Genomic DNA, 22,452 nt, shown 5'->3' with positions numbered 1-22,452 from the left:
GGAAGGAGAACTATCCAAAAGCTAAGGTGGCATAATTTTGCAGAGTGAATAAGCCAGAAAAAAGCTTTTGTTGAAATTCATACCAAAATGACCCTCAGGACCTGACCAGTGATGACTGAAGAGAATTTGCTGAACCACGGGAGGTCAATATTGTGTAGCAGCATTACCAACACTCGCTGGGTTCTTAGAAGGCATTTAGGGGTAATTTATAGCTAAATAACAGCACAGAATGCTGAGAAACAAGGATTAGTGGCTGTAAACAAACATTATAGGACCAACAAAAACTTGACCAGACCCATGATAAGTGGACATCTGGCGAATTAAAATCATGCCAGACCACAGATGTTGCCATCCAAGAGATTACCACATTAGGGCCATGTCTACATTAAGAGAAATCTTTGAAATAGCCATGCTAATGGCCATTTTGAAGAATACTAATGAGGTGCTGAAATGCATATTCAGCCCCTCATTAGTATGCCACTGGCCACAGAGCGTCAAAATTGCTGCTTTTCACTCCCGCGCAGCTTGTCCAGGCGGGAAAGGACCCCTCCAACTTTGAAATCCCCTTATTCCTATCTGCTAGAATAAGGGGATTTGAAAGCTGGTGGGGGTCCTTTCAAAAAGGATCCCCGTCTGGATGAGCCACGTGGTAGCAAAAAGTGGCAATTTCAAAGCGCCATGACTGGTGGCCTACTAATGAGGTGCTGAATATGCATTTCAGTGCCTCATTAGTATTCTTCGAAATGGCCAATAGCATGGCTATTTTGAAGATTTCTCTTACTGTAGATATAGCCTTAGAGAGTTTCAACCTGTTCACACTTCTAGGAAGAGGTCCACTACTCTTGAGGACCTATCTTCACTGGCATTAGGCTCCTACATCAAGTGCCACTCCTTAGAGTCAGGTGGTTTGTGTAGCTTTGTAGAACAGAGGTTTCTAAACTGCATGGCAAAGCCCTAGAGAAGAGAAACGTTCCAGCGGCTGAGCAGGTTGAGGACAACCTCAGCCCCCAACTAGCCTCTTTTTTGCTGGGGTAGGGTTAGCTCAAAAAGTTTGGAAACCACTGTTGTAGAAGCATGCTCATCCTAGCCTGTGCATCTCAGATTGCTGCTGATTACGGGTGCAGATTCTGAGTCATTTCAGACCATTACTGGCAACATTTGTTTCTTGCTTGGTGCAAAAATGGTGCTGCGCCAAAGCAAGACAGAATAGTTCATTACTGGAAACAAGACAGGATCTTCTCTTGCACAAAAGCATGAACTCATTTATTTAAAAGCTATGAGAAAATTAAGATGGGTTGCAGTATCTCAATACAGGAGTGTCAAAATACATTTAAGTCAGAAAAAATGAAATTAAAAGACTACTCAAATGTTTAGAGTTGGCACCTTGGAGGAATTAGTCACAACTATAGACCATTTCCCCTAATACTACAATTAGGAAAAAATCTCAAGCTGTATAATGATATGCTTTCAGAATACACTATTACTAGAATCTAGAAAGCAATTTTACAGAAATGTTTGTTTTAAATTGTTGCCTGAGTATACTCAAGCAAGTGACAACCTTAGGAAGGGTAGGTCAGAATTGAGCATCAAATTTCAGAAATACAGGATTGTGTTCCTTCGCAATCTAAGATCGGTATCTCCCTTCTCTTGGTCCTATCTTTGTGGGAAAGTGTGTGCCAGCCACTTTCTGGGCACAGTTATAGACTATAGGCACTATTGGAAATAAACAGTAAGTCATATAATCACTGTTTGAACTGTCAACTTAAGACACCAGTTGAAAATAACTTTAAGGTCCCTTAAAGAGGGACCTTTCCTTTTCTTCTCATGTAGACTCAAAGCATTTCTACTTACTGTTTCATTATCAACTCGCAGCTTGGTACACTCATTTGTAGTGTGGAACATTTGTTTCTTTTTGAAGATTTGCTATAGAAATTGGGCATAGGCTGAATTAGGAAAGGATAAAGCTAAACTGGGAATCCCCACACTATCAGAAACTGGTTTTATACAAAATGAATATTTTTATGCCACAATCAACAGAAAAACTGTTACATGAAACTCAAAACGAGAAATATCCTCTGTGCTACAACCCTCAGCATTGGCTCTTAAATGTAAAATCTGAGAAATGAGGTTAGCTTCACAGCTGTGCAGCACAAAACCCTGCATTAATCCACAGAAGAGGTACAACATGGAAAAAGATAGGACGAAGTACCCATTCCTGAACAGGACCTACCCCCTATGCGTAAACAAGCTTGGTTGCTGTAGGTCTCACAAGCTTGAGCTTCTTTGCTGAGATTACCAAATTTGGTTGCATTTGAAATTCAATGAATGGACACCTCTCTGTGCAAAACGAACAATGCAACATTCCAGTGAATGGCTCATCCTTGCTTGAAAATCTGGGCCTTGAGGGTTAAAGGTTATGTATTTTGTTACCAATCCCCTCCTCTGAAGGGCCAAGAACATCTTTTCCTGTGCTGTTTTAGAAAGAAAGCTGCAGCCACTTTTTCATATGAATATTACAAAGGATAAACATTCTGCATTTACAATAGCCTTTGCTTCAGCTTGTACCTAGAAGGCATAAGCAGAAGACAGCAACACAAAACATGATCAGCAACTAGGGAGAGCAGTAGAATGGTGATCTTAGTACTGTTAATCTACACATGGAATTATAAACACTGCTGCTGGGATGGGGTCCTGAGAACAAGAGTGAAGTGATGCACGTGATTAATCAATTCAAACCAGGGGCTGCATGGCAATAGCAGGGAAATGCAGAGGCAGGCTCTGAGTTACCAGCCTTTTTTCTGAAAGGAGCCATTATTAACTAGGCATTTTAGAGGTGGGAGGCACTTTTCTCTACACAGATTTTATAATTAAATTCTGCACAGCTGGGCAAGGAGCCGCACGGTTGAACTAACTAGATAGACAGCACTTGGTGGAATTCTTCAGCGTGTATTATATTAAATTTAAGTTTATTGATGGCATAACATAGGCCTTAAGTGCCTCTGGCTGCTGTGAGCCATTTCACCAGCTAAGACCCCTAACAGAACCTTCCTTTGCATCCAGTGTAGTGTCATACAGACAAAGAAAAAAAAGCCAAACAGCGGATATTGTGTGGCCCCTCGATATTATGCTATTTTGAAGCTGTTATAATCACCCAAGGAACAAGAAAGAAAAACTGATAAGGGAACAACAGTGCCTCAGATAACACTGTACTCTCTGGTTAAGTAGTTAGGGTGACTAGCAACCAAAACATGTTACTTAACCAGAGTAAAGATCTAAAACAGCAATTTTAGGTGGCCTACTTAAACGTTAGTAGTATCTAAATGACATAAAATGTATAGAATCAGACCCATCTGATGTGTCAAGCTGGGCCCCCAGAATCACTAGGTAAGTTATATCTTTATTATGTTAATTCACTTCTACTAAACCACTGAAGTGGCACATTGCACCCGAGGGGGACAGTCTAAGCAGAAGCTGACCTGATTTTTAGTTCCTTCTTGAGCAAAAGTTATATCAACATCCCCAGTGCAAGAAAAATGTTACTTCAGTGTTAGCAAAAATGCACTTATTTTTGTGCATACACAATAGGAGGCTACATGAAAGCACTGAGCATCTATATACATCAGTCTCTGGCTTCCAAATCACTTCCCATACATACGCACTGTATGCCTAACAAGCCCAAGTCACAGGGATGCCATAATTTAGGGCCTCTTTAATCCCTTAGCACTAGTAGTTCACTTAGATACAAAGCAGTAATGTAAAGATTTTCTCTCAGGAAACACCAGCTGCTGTTGTCAGTAGCAGGAGATTAACCAATTCCAGGGAATGGCTTGGGGCCCCTGACCACTCTTGACAGAACCCGAGTCACCAAGGTCTGTAAACACTTTCATTGTTGTGAACATTGAAACTGATGTGCATTGTTTGATGTGGCTTCAATGTTTTCTTATGGTAGCAGCTTGCTCTGTAATCTAATATAGTGTTGGATAGGCTACTTACACCAAGAGTATAACCACCAACAACACATTTTGCATATATAAAATTAGCAGCAAAAATGGCACATTTTAGGATACTATAGTAAACTATTCACTTGTGTTTCTGTGACAGTAAGCAGAAAAATCACAATTATAAACTGCTAAGCCTGTAATGTGTCCTGTTCGCATCTGGTAAATATAGGTTTTAAAGGTATACCTTTATCCTGTCCTCGAGAAAAGATTAAAAGATCAGAAGAGTGAAGTTCTTGGGTGAAGCTCAAATTATTAACTATAAAGCTCAGCTGTCTCTGAACACAATTTTGTTTTTAACATACACATCACTCAGGATACATAAAGCATGAAAATTGCAGCTATACCTTGGTGTTCAGTTGAAATGATGATAATCCAGGCCCTCTTTCAAGTCTAGTGTGTTGAGGTTTTCTTCAAATGCTCCACCTGTCAGATCCTGTGGGATGAGACAGCATCAGGTCAGGTGAACCCCATTTCATCATTCATTGAGGATTTATAGACCATTGAAAGAAAAGCCAGTTCTTGATATAGAAGAGAGTTGTGCAATCTAGCAGTGCATACACTTCCCGCCTCTCCACTTCGACACCTCTAAAAGTATTGCATTCGTTTAGAAAAATCATGAGCCTGGACAGCTTATTTCAAGACAACGGAGAGCTTTAAAAAAAGTTTTACTTATAGCTGAGTTGAAAGTCTGTTTTGGTCTTTCCTTCCTGAGCTGGTCATGTTCTGGATTGACCCCCAAGCTGCCCTTCTCCCCTGTACAAACCCCTGAAAACAAAAACTTTGCAACTCCAGAGAAGAATACTAGCAGCTTTCAGCCTCTTTTCATCCTTAGTTCATTGGGGTGGGGGGGAAGTGGCATGTTCAAGAACATTTCCAAGCTCGCCTGGGGGGATGGTCACCATTTCAGAGAGCTCATTGTAATGACTAAGCACAACACAAGGTTTGCACTGCAAGCAGCTCTGCAGAGGACTGAGTGTGCTGCTTGGGGTTTTTTTTTTTTTTTTTTTGTAATTTGCAGGCTTTTTAAGGGGCTAGAACCAGGATGCCATTTAACCCCCCCCCCCCCCAAAAAAAAAAAAAGCAATTGCGTATTTTGCACAGTGATGCGCTTATCTAGTGAATTACACCATCAAGCAACTGGCATACTCACCCTAACACTAACCACAGTTACAGGTATTTCCTTCAAAGCCCTTTTATTGCAAGGCAGCGATACAGACACCAGTGCGCTAGTGATGTCATTAGGTAAACATGCCAACCTCTGCATTTCCATTGTGATGCTTGGCTCTTCTACAGTTTTTCACGTATCTCTGAGCTCTTCCTAAATCATTTATTGATCATGACCGTACCCTATGATGCAGGTAAGGGCTAAGATAGGATTGGTGCAGCTGCCCTCTGAGTAGAACCCAGCCCCTGTTTTAAGAGCTTTCACACCACAAAAGCAAATGAGGCAGAACTGAACCAACAGGAGGAATTCAGGGAGGCAGGCAGCTCAATTGTCCTGGTCAGAATCCAATGAAAAAAAACTGCTGTGGGATCTTTAATGAGCACAGACTGGTGGAACTTAAACTTTACCGCTCCCTCAGCGGAGGGCACCTCCAGCGTCCTCTATTGCTGAGGAGCAGGCAAGGAAGAGTGCCAGCAACAGAGTCTCTTACAAACATGCCTCCTCATAGCATCTGAGTGGTCCCTGGCAGCCTCCCATTCACGCAGTAAACTTCCCTAATCCTGCATTAGCACAAGGGACATGACAATGCTAACAAAAGTACCCAAGCGGTGCTAATGTCATGTCTCCCGCCTGGCTCATTGCTGCCTTTGGGGAACTAAATGTTGGATGGTGTTTCTCAGTAAAGTTATGTTCTGCCTTCCTTTCATGTGCCCCTCCTTCCCAAAGGGTCAGGTCTGTGGTTCAGACTTTTTAAAGAACAGCTCTTCATTCTTTCTCCTCCTTGAACTGACAGATGAAAGGAAACATCTGCAAGCACACTGTGTCAGCCCTCAAACCCACCCTGGTGAACTATGCCTCAAAAACCATATGGCTCTAATTACCTATTTTCTGTTCTACTTTAGTCTACATGGCAAAAAAATATTAAGAAAGCTGCTGCCATCCAATCTGAGCAAGGCCTAAAGCTGATATTTATACTGCCTGGGAACGATACAGTGGTAGCTAATACAGACATTTACATAGTGCCTTTCAGAGGCTAAGACACTTTACAAAGTGCTCAGTAAAATACCTAAGTAGAGTAGCTGCCACTCACCACCCAAACACTGCTAGCTCTGGGGCAGAATGAGGCTGCTGGACACAGCAAAATTAAACTGCTTAGGATGGGACATATAGACAATTATACCGAGCTGGACGTGGCAATGAAATGAAAAGTGGCGATTCGCACATGGACACTGAACACAGAAGCTGTGGCCTTCAGCCCTGAAGAAGGCCTTGCTTCACAAAAACAATGCCCACTTGCTCAAAGCTGTTTGATGGGTTCCTTATGTTCTGAGCCAGTCAGTGCTAGGCTGGTGTGACAGGCATTTTTGGGAGCACAAAGTCCATCGCCCACCCCTTGGCGAGACATCCTCCCCCACCCCAACTGCAGGATCTGCTGCTTTGTCTATCCCTTGCATAAAGAGCATAAAAACACCTAGGTAAGGTCCCATCACAGTTAGCTCCCAAGCCACCTTCCTCTGGTCAGCAGTCATTACCACGGCACCTCCCGCTCCTCTCAGAAGACAGGACAGTCCCCCCCATGACAGCAAACTGTGCTTTACAGACAGACAGTAGCCTTCTCCACCACACCCTTCTTTTAGGAGGCCAATAGCTGCAGGGCCCTGACTCATTTGCTGAGACCCTTTTCACCTATTGCAATCAGTGGTAGTTGAGAGCTCGCCGCTGTTTGATGGCCTGGACCCTAGTTTTGCAATTCACTTGAGACCAAATCCTTTCTATGTGCAAAGACTTCCCCACTTACGTTCATGGGGACTTCTACTTAACAATAGCTAGCTAAGTTATGCTTTTGGTCTTCCTGCACCTCTCACTGCCTGGTCAAAGTTCTGGATGTAGGTTCATTTTCAAGCTTTGCTTTTGCTTTTGGGAAGCTGAAGCACACAGGGTGAATAATAGGAATCCTGTCATTGGACTGACCCAGGACTTTCCACAGCTGAACTAATGCAAGAAGCTGCCAGTAAAACCTACTATATTTCCCCCTGCTGTAGCTTTTGGCTTCTTAATTGAGTTTTGACCATAGAAAAGACCGTTGCATTTGGAATCCAACTGGAGCCACCACACTCTGTGGCCTAGAACTGCAACATGCTCCTCCCCTACTCTGGGCAAAGTGACAAAAAGCACAGCATGTGACGGTGCAGGTGAAGCAGGTTGTTCAGATTTCAAGTGAGCAGGCACAAACCATGCATAATCTGCAACAGCTGAAATCTACAAGGGAACTGAAAACATTGATTGAAAAAGAAAGGAAAACAAGCCTATGGGTTGCATTCTTGCACAACATTTTAAACACCAGGACAGGCCTTCAGGAGTAATGCCAACTTATCCCAGAGCTCAGTATATTGGAGCCCAGGAAGGCCTTAAGAACATGAGAACATAAGAATGGCCATACTGGGTCAGCCCAAAGGTCCATCCAGCCCAGTATCCCGTCTGCTGACAGTGGCCAATGCCAGGTGCCCCAGAGAAGGAGAACAGAAGACAATGATCAAGTGATTTATCTCCTGCCATCCATCTCCTGCCCTTGTACTGAAGGCTAGGGCACCATACTTTACCCCTGGCTAATAGCCATTTATGGACCTAACCTGCAAAAATTTATCAAGCTCTTTTTTAAACCCTAATGGAGTCCTGGCCTTCACAGCCTCCTCCGGCAAGGAGTTCCACAGGTTGACTGTGCGCTGTGTGAAGAAAAATTTCCTTTTATTAGTTTTGAACCTACTACCCATCAATTTCATTTGGTGTCCCCTAGTTCTTGTATTATGGGAAAAGGTAACTAATTTTTCTATATTCACTTTCTCCACACCATTCATGATTTTATATACCTCTATCATATCGCCCCTCAATCGCCTCTTTTCCAAACTGAAAAGTCCCAGTCTCTCTAGCCTCTCCCCATATGGGACCCGTTCCAAACTCCTAATCATCTTAGTCGCCCTATTCTGAACCTTTTCGAATGCCAATATATCTTTTTTGAGGTGAGGAGACCACATCTGCACGCAGTATGCAAGATGTGGGCGTACCATAGTTTTATATAGGGGAAGTATGATATCTTTTGTCTTATTATCTATCCCTTTTTTAATAATTCCTAACATCTTGTTTGCTTTACTAACTGCCGCTGCACACTGCGTGGATGTCTTCAGAGAACTATCCACTATAACTCCAAGATCCCTTTGTTGTAGCTAAATTTGACCCCATCATGTTGTACGTGTAATTTGGGTTATTTTTTCCAATTGGCATTACCTTACACTTATCCACATTAAATTTCCACGATCAATGCTCTCTGCATACCTATCTGTCAAACCTCTATGGTACCATATGCACCTTGTGAAAAAGGCACCTCAAAATTGTTATCTTCCAGCTTTAAAATCTAAGAAGGCTGAACATGGATGAAATTATGGTGTGGAGAAGGGGGCCATACTAATGAGTCTGAATATTCTTTGGGTTAAACGGACAGGAGCTAGGGAGCAGATGAAAGGCAATTCTTGAGTAAGGGAGCACCTGGCCCTATTCCAGGGCACTAACTTGTGCATTGTGGGAGCAACAGATAAGGGACAGACAGAGGAGAGTGAGGAATAGCCTTGCACAGAAAGGATTAATCTTAGAAATACAATAAATGGAGGACTACATAGTCTTTCCTTACAAAAAAAGCAGAAACCTTGCAGCTTAAGAAGGTCTCCCAAAGTGTGGACAGCACTGAAGGCCTGTGGCTGCAGAGAAAGAGACAAAGGAAAGCAGCATCAATGGAGAGATAACTCTGGAAGTACTGCAGCACGCCACTGAGGTCTCACATCAAAATGTAAAGAGAAAGCTGAGTCCGGTCGCAGCCTACACTGTATGTATCATACAGGCTGACATTATAGGGCATATTTCATTTTTTTTCATTTCATATTACATATCCATGAATTTTTCCTTTGTAGTATCATTTACTAGTCCATCTTAAGTTACCAAACATAACTTATTGCATATCCCTAAAAAGATACTGCAGAATTTATTCCTTCTTTGAAACCTCCCTTTACAAATGGTATTGCAAGCTTCCACTGCTGATTTGGTCTCTCAGCCTATAGTTAATAAGTGCTCTTTACAATTAAAAGGAGATGCCTTATAGCTCTGCACATTCAGACTGGAAACAGAGTCAAGTTGAGTTAATTCCTGCTCATTTATAAGCAAGGACAAGAGATTCTGCAAGCCCATTTATACAGCTGCACAATCTCACTGTTTCCATTTGCCTTCAAAGGTTGCATGTAACGGATGTCACTTTTGTCAGAACAGAACTACTTTTTAAGTAGTGGGGAACCTCTTAGGAGCAACTGAAGGAATCTTACAGACAGGTAACATTCCTAACTTCACCATGTTAAAAAGGTAAGATAAAGAGGTGATTAATCCTGCCAAGATTTTGACAGGAATAATTGTTTCAATTTATACTATGCCCACCGTCTACAGCAATATGGGGGGTGGGGGGGCGAGAATCCTGGTGCATGGGTTCAACAGCCCAGGAGATTCAGAATCCTGTTAATGGGTTCTGGTTAAGACCAACTTGACTAAGAGCAGAGAGGGTGTGCTGCTGATTCTGCCTTCCAGAATTCTGACAATTCCTAGGAACAAGTTCGGCCAAGTACATCTGGCTGGGTCATGCTTGTTGCACTAATACATATTGAGATTTAAGAATAACTATCTTTAAGTGTTTCGGAACAGGGCACTTAAGACCGTTTTATTTGTCTGTGTATCCTGAAACACACACCTGCGCAACATGAGTCACTGCGAGATGGTTGGAAAGGTGGGTCTTTGTAATTTCTCTAAAACAGGCATCTTGTTTCCATAGGGCATGCACACAAAAAGGTATTTTTAGAGAGGAAATCCATGTCTGAGAGAGAGTAAACTTCAAGGATCCTCCTCAAGTCAGAGTGTGGTTCATTAAATCAGCACTTGTTTTGCATCAATACAACAGATGAATTTGTGTCCAAAGCACTACAATGCCAAAGGTAGCCACAGTTATGGGAAAAGCTTTTCGTTTAATCAGAGTTAATATTAGTTTGTGTCAATTCCCTTCTCACACCAGCAGTGATCATAGCACTATTGTTCAGTCCACTGCATCTAGCTGACCCTTTGCTTTTGATGAGCTGCATAACTGGGTCCATAGGCTGTTCTGCTACCTCTAGCTCTGGTGTGATTGTCAGCAGAGATTGTGAAAGCTCAGCTCTGACAGCACATGCTGGGGGAGGTGAACTTAGAAAATAGCAATGAGGTACATTTGCTGTTCAGCTCATTTTTTTTACATGTGGGCTGTGTAGAAAACAAAGCAAGTTAAAACAGTCTAAAAATATAATAAAAAACCAAATCCCCAGCTTTATACTTCGTCTGCACAGCATCACCACAGATCAATGAAAGTTCAACATCTCTGTGCAGGTTTCAACCAGCTTAGAAACCATTTCCTCTAGTGGTCAGGTCTGAAGTTTGAGGCCTTCTCCACACAAGAGACCTACATGTTTTAAACCACAGTCAGTTACAGGCTTGTTTTGTTTTTGGTGTAGGGCTGCTTTCTGTAGCAGATTAAAACTGAGTACTGAAAGGTGTGGCCATTCCAGTTCAGCCACAATAGCACAGCCAGTAAGAATTAGGTTTCAAGTTAAACCAAGCTCCTGCGCCTCTGTGAGAAGGTGGCATACAAATCTAAGTCACCACATGTGTGCTGTTGGCAGAAAGGGCTATTGATGGAAGAACAAGCCATAAAGGTGGTCAGCAAGGGCAAAAGTGGAGAGAGGCTGACTGCTCCAGTGGACAGGGCCATGGAGCGGGACTCAGGAAACTACGGACCACTTTAGGCAAGCCATTGCACCTCTCTGGCTCTGCTTCTTTCCCATCCTTTGTCTCCTCATAGATTACGACTATGCTATGAAATAAAGTTGATTTGTAACTGTGGGTTTTATAAAGTCTAAGTTGAGTGTCTGCTCCTCCCTCCAAAGTCGACTTTGTGCATCCCCACTAAATCACCAAAGTTTGGCTGTTGCAGCAGTGCACTGTGGAAACCTATCCCACAGTTCCCTCATCATTATGGAAAAAAATGCACCACAAGTGGTTGTGGATGTGTGCCCTCCTTTCTCTCCTGTTGAAAACAAATGGCCATTTTTCAGAAGTTTCTTTCCTCAGAGAGAGAAATTGTTTGAGTCAGCCGCATTATGAACTTTTAACCAAATGTGTCCTGAGAGCACCCAGCTGACTAAACCATGTTACCAGGTTGCTCAACTAGTTTTCCCCTGGTGAAAGAACACCAAACAGTGGAAGAATCTGGGAATAGGACAAGATTTAATATTATTCACAAAGAAGTAAAGTAGGGAATCCCCAGGAAAAGACAAACAGGTGGTGGGCTTCGGCAGCTGAAGCACCCTTCACAAATGTGCTCTGGAAGCACCCAGCTGACTGCGCCATGACAACAGGCTGCTCAGCTAATTCCAGGGCGGTGATGTTTAACACTAACCCTAGGAGGCGCCCAGCTGACTGCGCCCATGCAAATTGGGAAAGACACTGTATAATTCTCAAGCGAAGTAGGCAAGAAAGTAGGGAATCCCAGGGGAAAGAAAATAGTGACTTTGAAAAATAAGGGTGCACCGAGCGGACTGTGCCATGTCAACAGGTCACTCAGCTACTCCCCCCACCAGTGAAAATACATCAAGCAGGCCAAAGCAGAGACTGTGGCTCCACCGAGCCACATGCTTTGGGAAGGGACGGTACCGGAGAAGGTTCTGGGGGCTAGCCCCCCACCCCCTGGCTGGCAGCTGGCAGGGGCCAGCAGAAGGACCAGTTGACATGATGTGGCCAGTGGGTTTCTTGAACAGATGGCAAGCCCCCAAAATAGGTGCTGCTGGGGGAGCCATCCCCCTGGAGAGTGCTGCTTCTCAGGTGCCAGCCAGCACCTGAAAATATTTCTGGGAAGGGGGGCCAGCCCGTCACTTAGTGAGCCCCCAGAAAATATGACGTGCAGAAACCTTCACCCCGTGCATGTCAGGACATGCTGTTGTTTGGAAGTACACCTGCTGGGCATTGTGGGATACGTTTGGAGGCCAATAAAATCGATTTAAAGAACTGCTGTTTCCACACTAGCATTAATTCACCCTTTTAAATTTGAACTCTGAATTATGCCGCATTGGATGGTTGATGCAAGAATGTTGACCTCAATGCTCATTAATTTTGACCTAATGGTGTTTGTAGTGAAGATAGTCACATTGTAAAATTCAGCTAACTGCCTTAAAATTGACTTTATGCTATAGTGTAGCCATAGCCTTAGTAGACAGCAAGCTTTTTGGGAACAAGTCCTTGCTAAATATCCAAACTGTGGATTGCACTGTGGAGCCCTGTCCTTACTCAGGGCCTCCAGGCACTGTTATAACACAAAGACAGTAAAAGCTTTTTTATATCTGGCATGCTGGGGAAAAGTGGCTGCTGGTAAGTGACAAACTGCAGCTAATGAAGAAGGAGGGAGTTTGGGTGAGGAAACAACTCTGGGCAGGGGTTGAGACACAGGAGGGGGGCTTGGGTTGCCAGAACTACAGGGTACTCACTTTGAGCCTCTCCCCACAAGCAGCAACCTGTCCCTGCTGCTCCTGGTGCAGGTCCAGCTTGGTAGCTCTGAATGCTGCCTTTGCCCACAGGAATCATAGCCAGGAGGAGCTGTGGAGCCAACACTCAGGGTGCGGGCAAGGACAGCACGCAGAGCTGCACCTCTGCCAGAAGCAGCAGGACAGATCACCACTTGTGGGGAGTTGCCTGAGGGGAGCACACCCCAAATCCAGCCCTCCAAAACTTCTCCCACATCTCCACCACCAGCAATTCCTCTGCCTAGGAGTAGCAGGGATATGTCACTGCTTCTGGGGAAGTGTGCCGGGCCAGGTACAGAGCCTGGCAGCCCCAGTGCAACAGACGATAAACTGGACTTCCTATGAAAATTAGAAATAGTGGTTTATAGCGCATTCCAGTTGGTTCAGGGCCAGATACCACAGCTTACAATAACAACCACCACCACCACCACTATCACCACCCAGGCTTTGAGATCAGGTTCAGTTCTAGCAGAATTCATAATCTCGGCTCCAGTATCGTGAGTGTTACCATCAGCCAACAAGACAGGTCAGGCATTATGATGCAGAAGTGCAAATGAAGACGTGACCAGGCCAATATCTCTCGGTATCTGGCACCAAAACTAAGACTATTTTCATTCTTAATTTCTCATCAACAGGAAGGTGATTAAAAGATACTGAGATTCCAGTGACTATCACCCAAACATTCCATCTAAGCAGATCAAATTGTGGCTCCAAAACCACTATGTTTAAAGGTGTGATGCAATACCGTGCACTCTGCTCACAAAATATTGTCCCTGACAGAAAAGGACTACAAAATTACAGCTGAAACCGTGAACGTGTTTTCAGAGTAGATAATACATTGTACAGTAGCATCCTTGTCAGAGCTTCAGAAACTGAATGTACTTTGTACCAGATCCACAGCAGTTTTGTCCTCAGTCTTCCACCTGCCATTATATTTCATATGAAAAATTCCATTAGTTGCAAAAATTACCTCTCAATTTCAGGCTTATTACCCCCTGTTGACAGTACATGATAATGCCCTGGAGTTTCTTGCTGCCTGGGTTTGCAATTGTGAAATATGATCTCTGTGCTGACCCTAACATTGGGGGCACTAAGGTCACGAGAGGTGGTAGGGGATGAGTTTCAGTTAAACCATCATCAAAACTGAATCAGCTTTAAATGGCTTGTTTATAGGAAGGAAACTTCCCAATTGTTTATTTGAAGGAAACCTGCCAATACATTTTTTACTATGTCGCTTTAGTTACAAGCAACAGAACTTCCCTTAACTTAGTAACTTGTAGTATTCACTGTGAGCCTCTGAGCTGATGCCTCTGTGTTGCTCCTTATTTGTGCTGTGGTCTGTTATGTTGATGTAATAGCAGGATATCTGATGATTTGGCTTTTAGTACTTCAGTAATTTAGTAATTCAACCAAATGAGTGAGAGAGCAGTTGCAGTCTTTGACTCTCAGCAGCACTCAGACACAAGAGGCTTAAGGATGGGCATGTTGCATGCGAGGACTTAATGACCCAATTTACAAACCCAAGTCTCTATTTGTACATGGGCAGTTTCTGTGCCTGAACACAGTTATTGTTGCAATGTTTGGGACATTAAAAAGGGCAGAGTAACCAACAACATCTGCAAGATGCAACCATCTTTGTGCTTACAAAACTATAGGTCAAAAAGGGAGAACAAACTAAGGACCTTTTAAAGGTATCCTAGCTTTTATTACTCTGACTAGTTCTCCATCACTTCAACTCCCAGCAATAATTTCCAAAAACAAATTCACAAAATTGGTCTCTATGTCTTAGGGTGAATTTTGACTAAAAACATGCATATAAAACTTCGGAAAATGTATTTTCTAATACAAACAAAAGTACAGCCTTAATTATGGTGACACTAGCAGATACAGATGTGGGTCATTTAGCTTAAGCCAGAAAACTGTACTCACCAACTTTACGCAGATAATGAAAGGTGGGGTTGCATCTCTGAAATGTTGTATGGGGATTTTGGGTTTTGGTGTCTCCTGCAAAGAGTGACGTTTGATTAGAAGACAAAGGGCTATTTTTAGTTCAGTAACGGGGCAGCTAAGAATTTGAGGGAAATTGTTTTTGAAGATCATATATCAGCATGGTTCAAGTGGTTACATATGCAGGCTCATTACTTTGCCTTTCACTTGAAATGCAATGTAAATTTGGGTCACTGTAAACAACTACTTTCTGTAACATCTAATAACTAAGTTCATTTGACTATTCCTCTTTTAGTATAATCAACTTTCTTAGCTTCAACCTATAGAATGTTGGAATTTTTACATGAACACAGAGCTGAGATGTATACATGCCTTAGACTGATGCACACATGATCACAGGCCAGAGCCTGAAGGCCCTGGATACTACAGTTATTAAACACCCTCAATTCTCATTGTATTTAGCAGGGGCTGATGGCATACACCAGCTTCTCAGAGTACTGGACTGGAAGGGTCTGACTGCCCAGTAAAGCCAAGAACACTGAATCTGGCCTTATGCTTACAGTAGATTCTGGTTAGTGTAGCTAAATTGTTTTACTACCCTAAAAATCAATATTGCACCAGGACTGAGTTACTTGTTTTAGATAGTTAATTTACAACCATTAAAATATCTTCCTCCTTGCTCTGAAGTAGCACAAAACCAGTTGCCACCAGTTGTTCCAGTGATTCCCAATTGAGATAATGAGAGACATGTTACAATTTTGCATATGGAATCATTCACAGAGAAACAATGGGCTAGCTTGAATATTTCTTTATAAATAACCAATCCTCCCTCCCACCGCCTACCCACTTTCTCTCCCTCTCTCCCTTCATTCATTCCTCCTTCCGTCTCCACAGCTTTTAGCTTTTATGAATCATAGACAAAATCTTGCTCCCAACAACGTCAGCTGCAAAATTTCCACTGAAATCAACAGAAGTTTAGCGCCATACACCAAATACACTCAAAGATATTTGTTTTATTTCTCCCATAAACTGATCACGTTTTCAGTGACTGCAATATGCTCCTGGCTCCCTCTCAACTACCCTACGAAGAACTCCCTTATCTTAGACCTAAAAACTGACCTCTCCCCATGCACACTTGCTGCTACCATGTAATTAGTGATATAATATATTGGCAAAGGACATTCTAAGTCATGAAATCCAACAGCAGTCCGTTTTCCCTCTTGTACTCAAGATCAGCTGAATCTTTGTAGAAAACATTCTTCAGGGAAATAATTCTGCTTCTGTAAGACTTCCTTCCCCAGCCACATAATTCTCTTTCTTGATCTGCATTCTAGAGGTACCTACATGAAAACAGGATCTTTGTTTCTGAAGAGTCTCTGTTCTTGCATGTTCACTCCTGAACTGTAACCACAGCTACTGGTCAGAAGACCTGAGGATGCTGGATACTAATAAAAAAGAGGCCAGTCGTTTTATTTCAGCCTGGGCTGGGACAGACCAAAACATGTTACCGTCTGTTCCATGCACTATGTAAAATGAGTTGCTGCCCCCATGGGCTGCATCTACACCAGAGATTTCTGCTGACAGAACTCAGGGAACGTCTATATTCACAAAGCCTTCTGTTGACAGAGTCTTGACAAAACTCTGCTTTTGCCTTGACAGAGTTATCCCTCAAAAATTTGAGGCATAACACTCTGTTGACAAGAGTTCTGTCGCCAGAAGTGCAGTGCAGACATGTCTGTTGACTGAGAGGGCTCTGGTTCACTGGGCAGCCCTGTTTCCAGAGCTTCAAGTCAGACGTTCTGTCAACAGAGGGCCGGGCAGTCAGAGTGGATTGCTCTGATGATCTGCTTTTGTGTGTAGATATACTCTGTCAATAGAGTTTCTGTCAACAGAACTCTGTCGACAGATCTTACTGTTGACACAGTGCTGTAGTGTAGACGTAGCCCATGGAGTTTTTATACTACTAAAAAGCATCATCACAAGTGGTGCTAAAAATCACTCTGACTCCCTACTGTACAGAAAGAAAAAATCCACACATTCTATTACCCTCCCCAGCCATCTAGACCCCTAATTAAATAGACTCTGGACTGAATACTATCTTCCTCGATTTTTAAAATTAGAAACCATCTTTTGCTGCTTGCCCAATGAGCTAGAATGTCACTTCTCACAAGACCATTCCACATGACAGTAATAGAAGTTATTACTAACCTTGGATTCCTGGTAAGTGTAGAATCCTTTTGCCAGCTTATTTTCATCAACATCACAAAATGCAACCACCTAGTGAAGAGGGAAAAAAGGAAGCAACTGATTTAATAAATACCAGTGCTATTCACTTGCTTTCATTTCCATTTCCTGGCAGCACAAGCATTTTCCCACTAAACTTGTTCCTCCCTCCCCTTTCTCAAGGTCACCAACCCCTCTAAAGGGATCTCTTCCTCAGCTACTTGAGAGTGCAGGATCTCAGGTTTCAAATTTTCCATGAATCTCCACAGCCAGGGGTTTGCAACCTGGGGCTCCAGAGCTGCATGTGGCTCTTTCAGGACTTCTTTGTGGCTCCCCACATTATAGTTGCAAAGTGAAAAAAAACCCTCTCCTGATTCCTTTTAATAGTTTGGGGACCATCTAAAAGCTGAACAATGAAAAATTCATATCTAAATAGCAAACAATAAGTGATCTCCAAATGTTGGCAACTCCCCCTTTAATATGTGCAGGGCACCGTGAGATATGTACGCACTGTTCTTAAAATAAGGCTTACAAAAAGTATGGTTTGATGTTATTTATTAGGGACCAGCTCATATTCGCATGCATTGCAGCGCTTGAATTATTGAGTTTTTTTACCAAATTAAAAAATATGGCTCGTCTTGCTCTTTTGGTTGCTGACCCCTGCCCACCGTCCACACAACATTAGCTAGTACTTGGAAGAGCAAGCAGGTCGCATGTATTCTGATTCAGCAAATGCTCATTCGTATGAGTAAAGCTGAGCACGTGGGAGTGAGGGGATGGTTCTAGCTCTCCTTGTTGGAGCTGCGGTATCTCATTTAAAGACAGCTTTCATATATTATAATTGAGGTGGGTGATCGCTGTGGTTTGTGAAAGGGATGTTATGGACTTAGATATAGGAAAGCCGGTGATCTGTGAGATTGCCAGTCGGAGGGATGGTATCCTTGGATGCTACTTGCATTATGAGCATGGCTGATCGAAAACATTTCTGTTTAAATGTTTCTCTGGTGGGAAGCAGGGTTTTCTACCAAATGAAAATTCTCACAGAAAATGTGTGCTTTCCTCAATAGTATTTGATTTTTTTTTTAATGAAAAGTTGAAATTGTCCAAGGGGAAAAAGTCTGGCCAATTATGGAAAAGTCTGAGAATCCCTGACACAAGCATTATCAAATTCTAACAGGTTGTCCTTCCTAAAGTTCTGGAACAATGCCCTATGTAGGCAGGTGGTGAAAAGAAAAATACTTCACTGGCCTCTGAGTGATGTCAGTTAACAAGAAGCAGGTTGCACCTCACTGATAATGACTCCAACATTCTAGCCTGTTCCTCTAACATTTTTAAAACTTAAAGATCAATTAAAGACTATTAAATATTGCTTTAAAAAGACTTAGTAATTCACTGCACAGAGGTATTTTCTGGGACAGTCTTCAACATTTTGCTGACACAAAAACATACAGAAAGGCTTTGACATATATTTGAATTTTTAAAAAAATCAGCCTATTATAATTTAGAATATTTCCTGCTGCCAAACACACACATTCAGAGCTTCAAGACAAAGAATATTTAAAAGCACCAGCAAGAGAATACATCACACCCCTTATAGCTCAGAACAGGGAAACCTGTTTCTACATTATGGCTCAACAATAGACCAGAAATACAACACATAGCACAGACCACAGGAGTGTGGATTAGACAAGCCCAAGTTTTATTAGACTGTATTGTGCATTACAACTAATGATAAGGCACAAGAATCAAAAAGCAAAATAAGGACGCTGATCTAAAATTACATTAACACCCTTAGACAAATGTCATTCATGTTCTGGATAACTAGAGGCCCACCAAATTCACGGTCTGCTTTGGTCAATTTCACAGTTTTTTATAAAATTGCAACTGTCATGATAGCAACTCTTTAAATCTAAAATTTCATGATAAGGGGAATTCACAAGGTTATTGTGGGTGAGTTTGTAGCACTTTTACCCTCAGTTCTGCACTGCTTCTGGCAGCAGCACTGCCTTCAGAGCTGGCCAACTAGAAAGCAGTGGGTGTTAGCTGAGAGCCCTCCTCTAAAAGCAGAGCCACTACCAGCAGGAGCACCATAGTAAGGGTAGCCTGATATGGCATTGCTGCCATTACTCCTGCTCTGCTGCCAGCAGAGCTGGGCCCTCACTTAGCAGTCGCCACCCCTATCCACCTGACCCTAAACGCAGCACCACAGCAGTAAGGGTGGCAATACCACCCCATCCCCCTAAAATAACCTTGCAACCTGCTTGCAACTCACTTGTGAGTCAGGACCCTGGTTGAGAAATGCTGGTCTTCCCCATGAAATCTGTATAAAACAGGGTAAAGTCACACAAAAGATCAGATTTCAGGATCCGTGACGTGTCTCTTGGCTGTGAAGTGGGTAGGGCCCTATGCAAATACGATACCTGCATGTTGACCTGAGTAGAACAATTCTGAACTAAATATTCATTAACCTACACAGGATAAAGCACTACAGAACCTACCTGTGGAGCTAACACATTCCACAAAAGACCTGCGTACAAAATTGCTGGAATACTGCCTGAGACCATTTCTGTGATAGTACAACAAATTCCGAATAAGAGTGCACCGAATTCTGGGGCACCTCTATTTTACATTTTTTATATGTATGCTATATTTATATTTATTATTTCATATTATTACACCAAAATCTACATGTGTGTTTTGCAAAAACACACCTATGTAGTTATAAACAGCCTTATGGAAAATGGACACCAATTTTGAAACAGCTTTATGGAGCAGTGTAAATTACCACAAAAATACTTTAGTTTCTCTTATTGTGTGCTATAATGAAGCAGTATTTCTAGACCAAAACTTGCCAAATATTTCAGATGTGTACTTATTTGCATTCCTCATAAATATGCCTGTGATCCCAGTTATATGGTGGCTCATATTTAAAGCATGGGTTGCCAAAACATCTTCCAGAGAATTTCACAAATGTGGCCTGTTTTCCTTTAGTTTCCATTGCCCCATTCATGCTACCCTCTCAGGCCTGTCAGATTGAAGCAATGCATTTGTTTGTAGAAAGGTCTCACAGAAATCAATTATTCTGTGGAGGAATGGGTGGCATTTTTCTACCCTTTTAATTTTTGCATTAAAAATTGATTAACAAAATTTAAACAAGACAACCTGAAAATTCAGACAGCTGGGTTTTTATTTCTTAAGTTACATAATGCTGAAAAAGGCTGGATCCTTTTCAGAGTATTGGCCACCTCATTTTCTTGTTATAATTAAGATGATAATTTCCCTTCCCTCTGAGGACCATGGAAGTTTTTCCATTAGCTACAGTGGGAGTTACATCAGTCTCACAATTTGTGGATACACTCGAGAACTTCCAGGGGCACAGCAATACCAATGCAGTATAGCCACTCTAAGAAGCCAGAAGAAAGCTCTCAGTGGTTTAATTACTCCAGCTTCTGCAAGTGGTGGCAGCTACTGCAGAATGAAGTGCTCGCCTGTCCAACATAGGCATACTGGGGCTTAAATCAACATAAATTATGTCATCTGGGTAGTAAATACACACCCCCAAGTGACACAACTTTTGTGGAGTTAAGCTGTAATTTTGCCATCAGTCATTGACTGATTTACTCTACCTTCTTGGAGCTCTCTGCCAGGCTCGCCCCCACCCTCCAGAGATGCAACACCCAGCTGCAGCCCACCATCCCTGTGGAAAAGCGAGTTGCAATACCCTATGGAAGCTCGCCACCCCCAACAGCTACCGGTTGGTGGGCAACCAGTTTAGCATGGGGAGGTCCACCATTAGGGCTCTGCTCATGGAGATAACACACCCTCAGGCCACGATCCTTGCTTCCTGTGGGGGAGGTGGCCCTCTAAAGTGTGACCCTTGGGAAATGGGGTTGGGGGGTGTGAGGGGTAGAGGTGGGGTGGGAGGAAGCCCCATTTCCCAGGGGATTGTGCTGTCCCACCCTCACAGAGCCCTGCTGCTGGGGAGCAGCCTCATGGGGGCTGGAGGAAGGCTCCTGGAGGGCCATGAGGCACCAGATGGGAGGGGATCGGTGACCCCTCCGGGGTTCATGTACTCCCTCCCTGAGTCCCTGCCCTGTGTGTTCAGTAGCCTCTCTCTGCAGGTTGTGAGGGCCATCAACTCAGTCCTGCTTTGGAGGGTCATCTCTCTAGGAGACCTTGACCAGGTCATGGCTGGATTCACTGCCGTGGGGTTCCTGAACTGCATCAGGGCCATCGATGGGACCCGCATCCTGATGCACGCCCCAAAACATCATACAGCCAAGTTCATCAACTGGAAGGGTTACTTCTCCATGGTGCTGCAGGCCCTGGTTGACCACTGTGGACAGTTCATGGACATTTACATCTGGTGGTTGGGCAGGGCGCACAACACACACATTCCACAATTCCAGACTGACGGAAGCTGGAGGTAGGCACATTCACTCCTTGCTGTGAGCTGGCAGTTAGGGTCATGCAGATGTCTGCATTGTGGGGGATGCAGCCTACCCTCTTATGCCGTGGCTGATGAAACTGTATACCGGACAGCTGGACCCCAACAGGGAACAATTCAATGAGTGCCTGAACTACGTCAGGAAGCAGGCCAAGTGCACCTTTGGCCACTGTAGCCAGACAGAGTCTCCCCCTTACAAGCCAGCTTGCTCGTTGCCCCCACTCCACTGAGGAGCACACAGGGCACGGAAATGGCTGCTGACAGCACAGTCTTTGATGCCCTCATTGAGGCCCAGATATGCTGGCTTATCGTGACCCTGAGAAGCAGAAAGTACAGCTAGAAGGCTAACAGGCCAGACTGTCAACATGAGAGGGGGGGGTGAACCCTCAAGAAATCACCCCAGCTGGCATTGATCAATATGATGCACACACACAATCACTCAGAAGGGGACGTGCCCCGCCCGCACAAAAGAATGTCCTGTACTCCTAAATTGTTTATCTCTTGTCTTACAAGTGCAAACTAAGTAGAAATGCCCTTGTAACAAACTGGCATCACAAAGACAGACCAGTATGATCTGGCACCATAGATAAGAAAGAGAATACGTAACCCAAAAGGGGTATAAAAGATGGGTCCAGCAGAACTCTAACTTTGAGTGCATTCGACCAACTTCCTGCTGGTCGGGTCAGGTGATTGCCTCCCGAGGTCCACAACTGGGGACGCCCAACCTCGTATTCGTCTTTCCGCGGAATTGAGTGACCGATCCGGCTTGGCTACGCTGGTATCGAGAGACGCAGAGAGGGTAAGATACACCCATGCTAGGTCTCTGACTTTTTTTTGTGCACAGCTAAAGAATTAGAGCTCTGTAACTAGTGCCAAGGTATCATTGTGTTAGATGATAACAGATATCTTTGTATTGGATTGTAATGTAACTTGTTAACACCTGTACTTTGCTAGCATATAAGAAGTAAACAATAGCCTTTTGTAACCGCACATTACCTGGCCACCGGCTAACAGCCACCTCAAGGCATAGCTCAGGTG

General features: G+C 43.4%; 1 protein-coding gene across 4 annotated transcripts in view; it reads right to left on the bottom strand.

Annotated features, from left to right (window-relative positions):
* QTGAL (queuosine-tRNA galactosyltransferase) overlaps nt 1-22,452 on the bottom strand; it is a 216,170-nt gene that overhangs the window by 1,443 nt on the left and 192,275 nt on the right. For 2 of the 4 annotated variants that reach the window (XM_075014910.1, XM_075014912.1), the window contains 3 exons: nt 16,953-17,021; nt 14,727-14,801; nt 4,346-4,434 (listed from right to left, as the gene is read on the bottom strand). In XM_075014910.1, the coding sequence (XP_074871011.1) occupies nt 4,354-4,434; nt 14,727-14,801; nt 16,953-17,021 (225 nt within the window). In that variant the 3' untranslated portion in view covers nt 4,346-4,353. Of the gene's footprint in view, nt 1-1,851; nt 1,924-4,345; nt 4,435-14,726; nt 14,802-16,952; nt 17,022-22,452 lie in introns of all 4 variants that reach the window. The other 2 variants (XR_012648282.1, XM_075014911.1) reach the window with 2 other exon arrangements.

The sequence above is a fragment of the Carettochelys insculpta genome, chromosome 20, assembly GCF_033958435.1.
Source record: "Carettochelys insculpta isolate YL-2023 chromosome 20, ASM3395843v1, whole genome shotgun sequence".
Classification (NCBI taxonomy): Eukaryota; Metazoa; Chordata; order Testudines; family Carettochelyidae; genus Carettochelys; species Carettochelys insculpta.
Note: the sequence above shows the minus strand (reverse complement) of the source record. Positions and strands in the feature narration are given on the sequence as shown.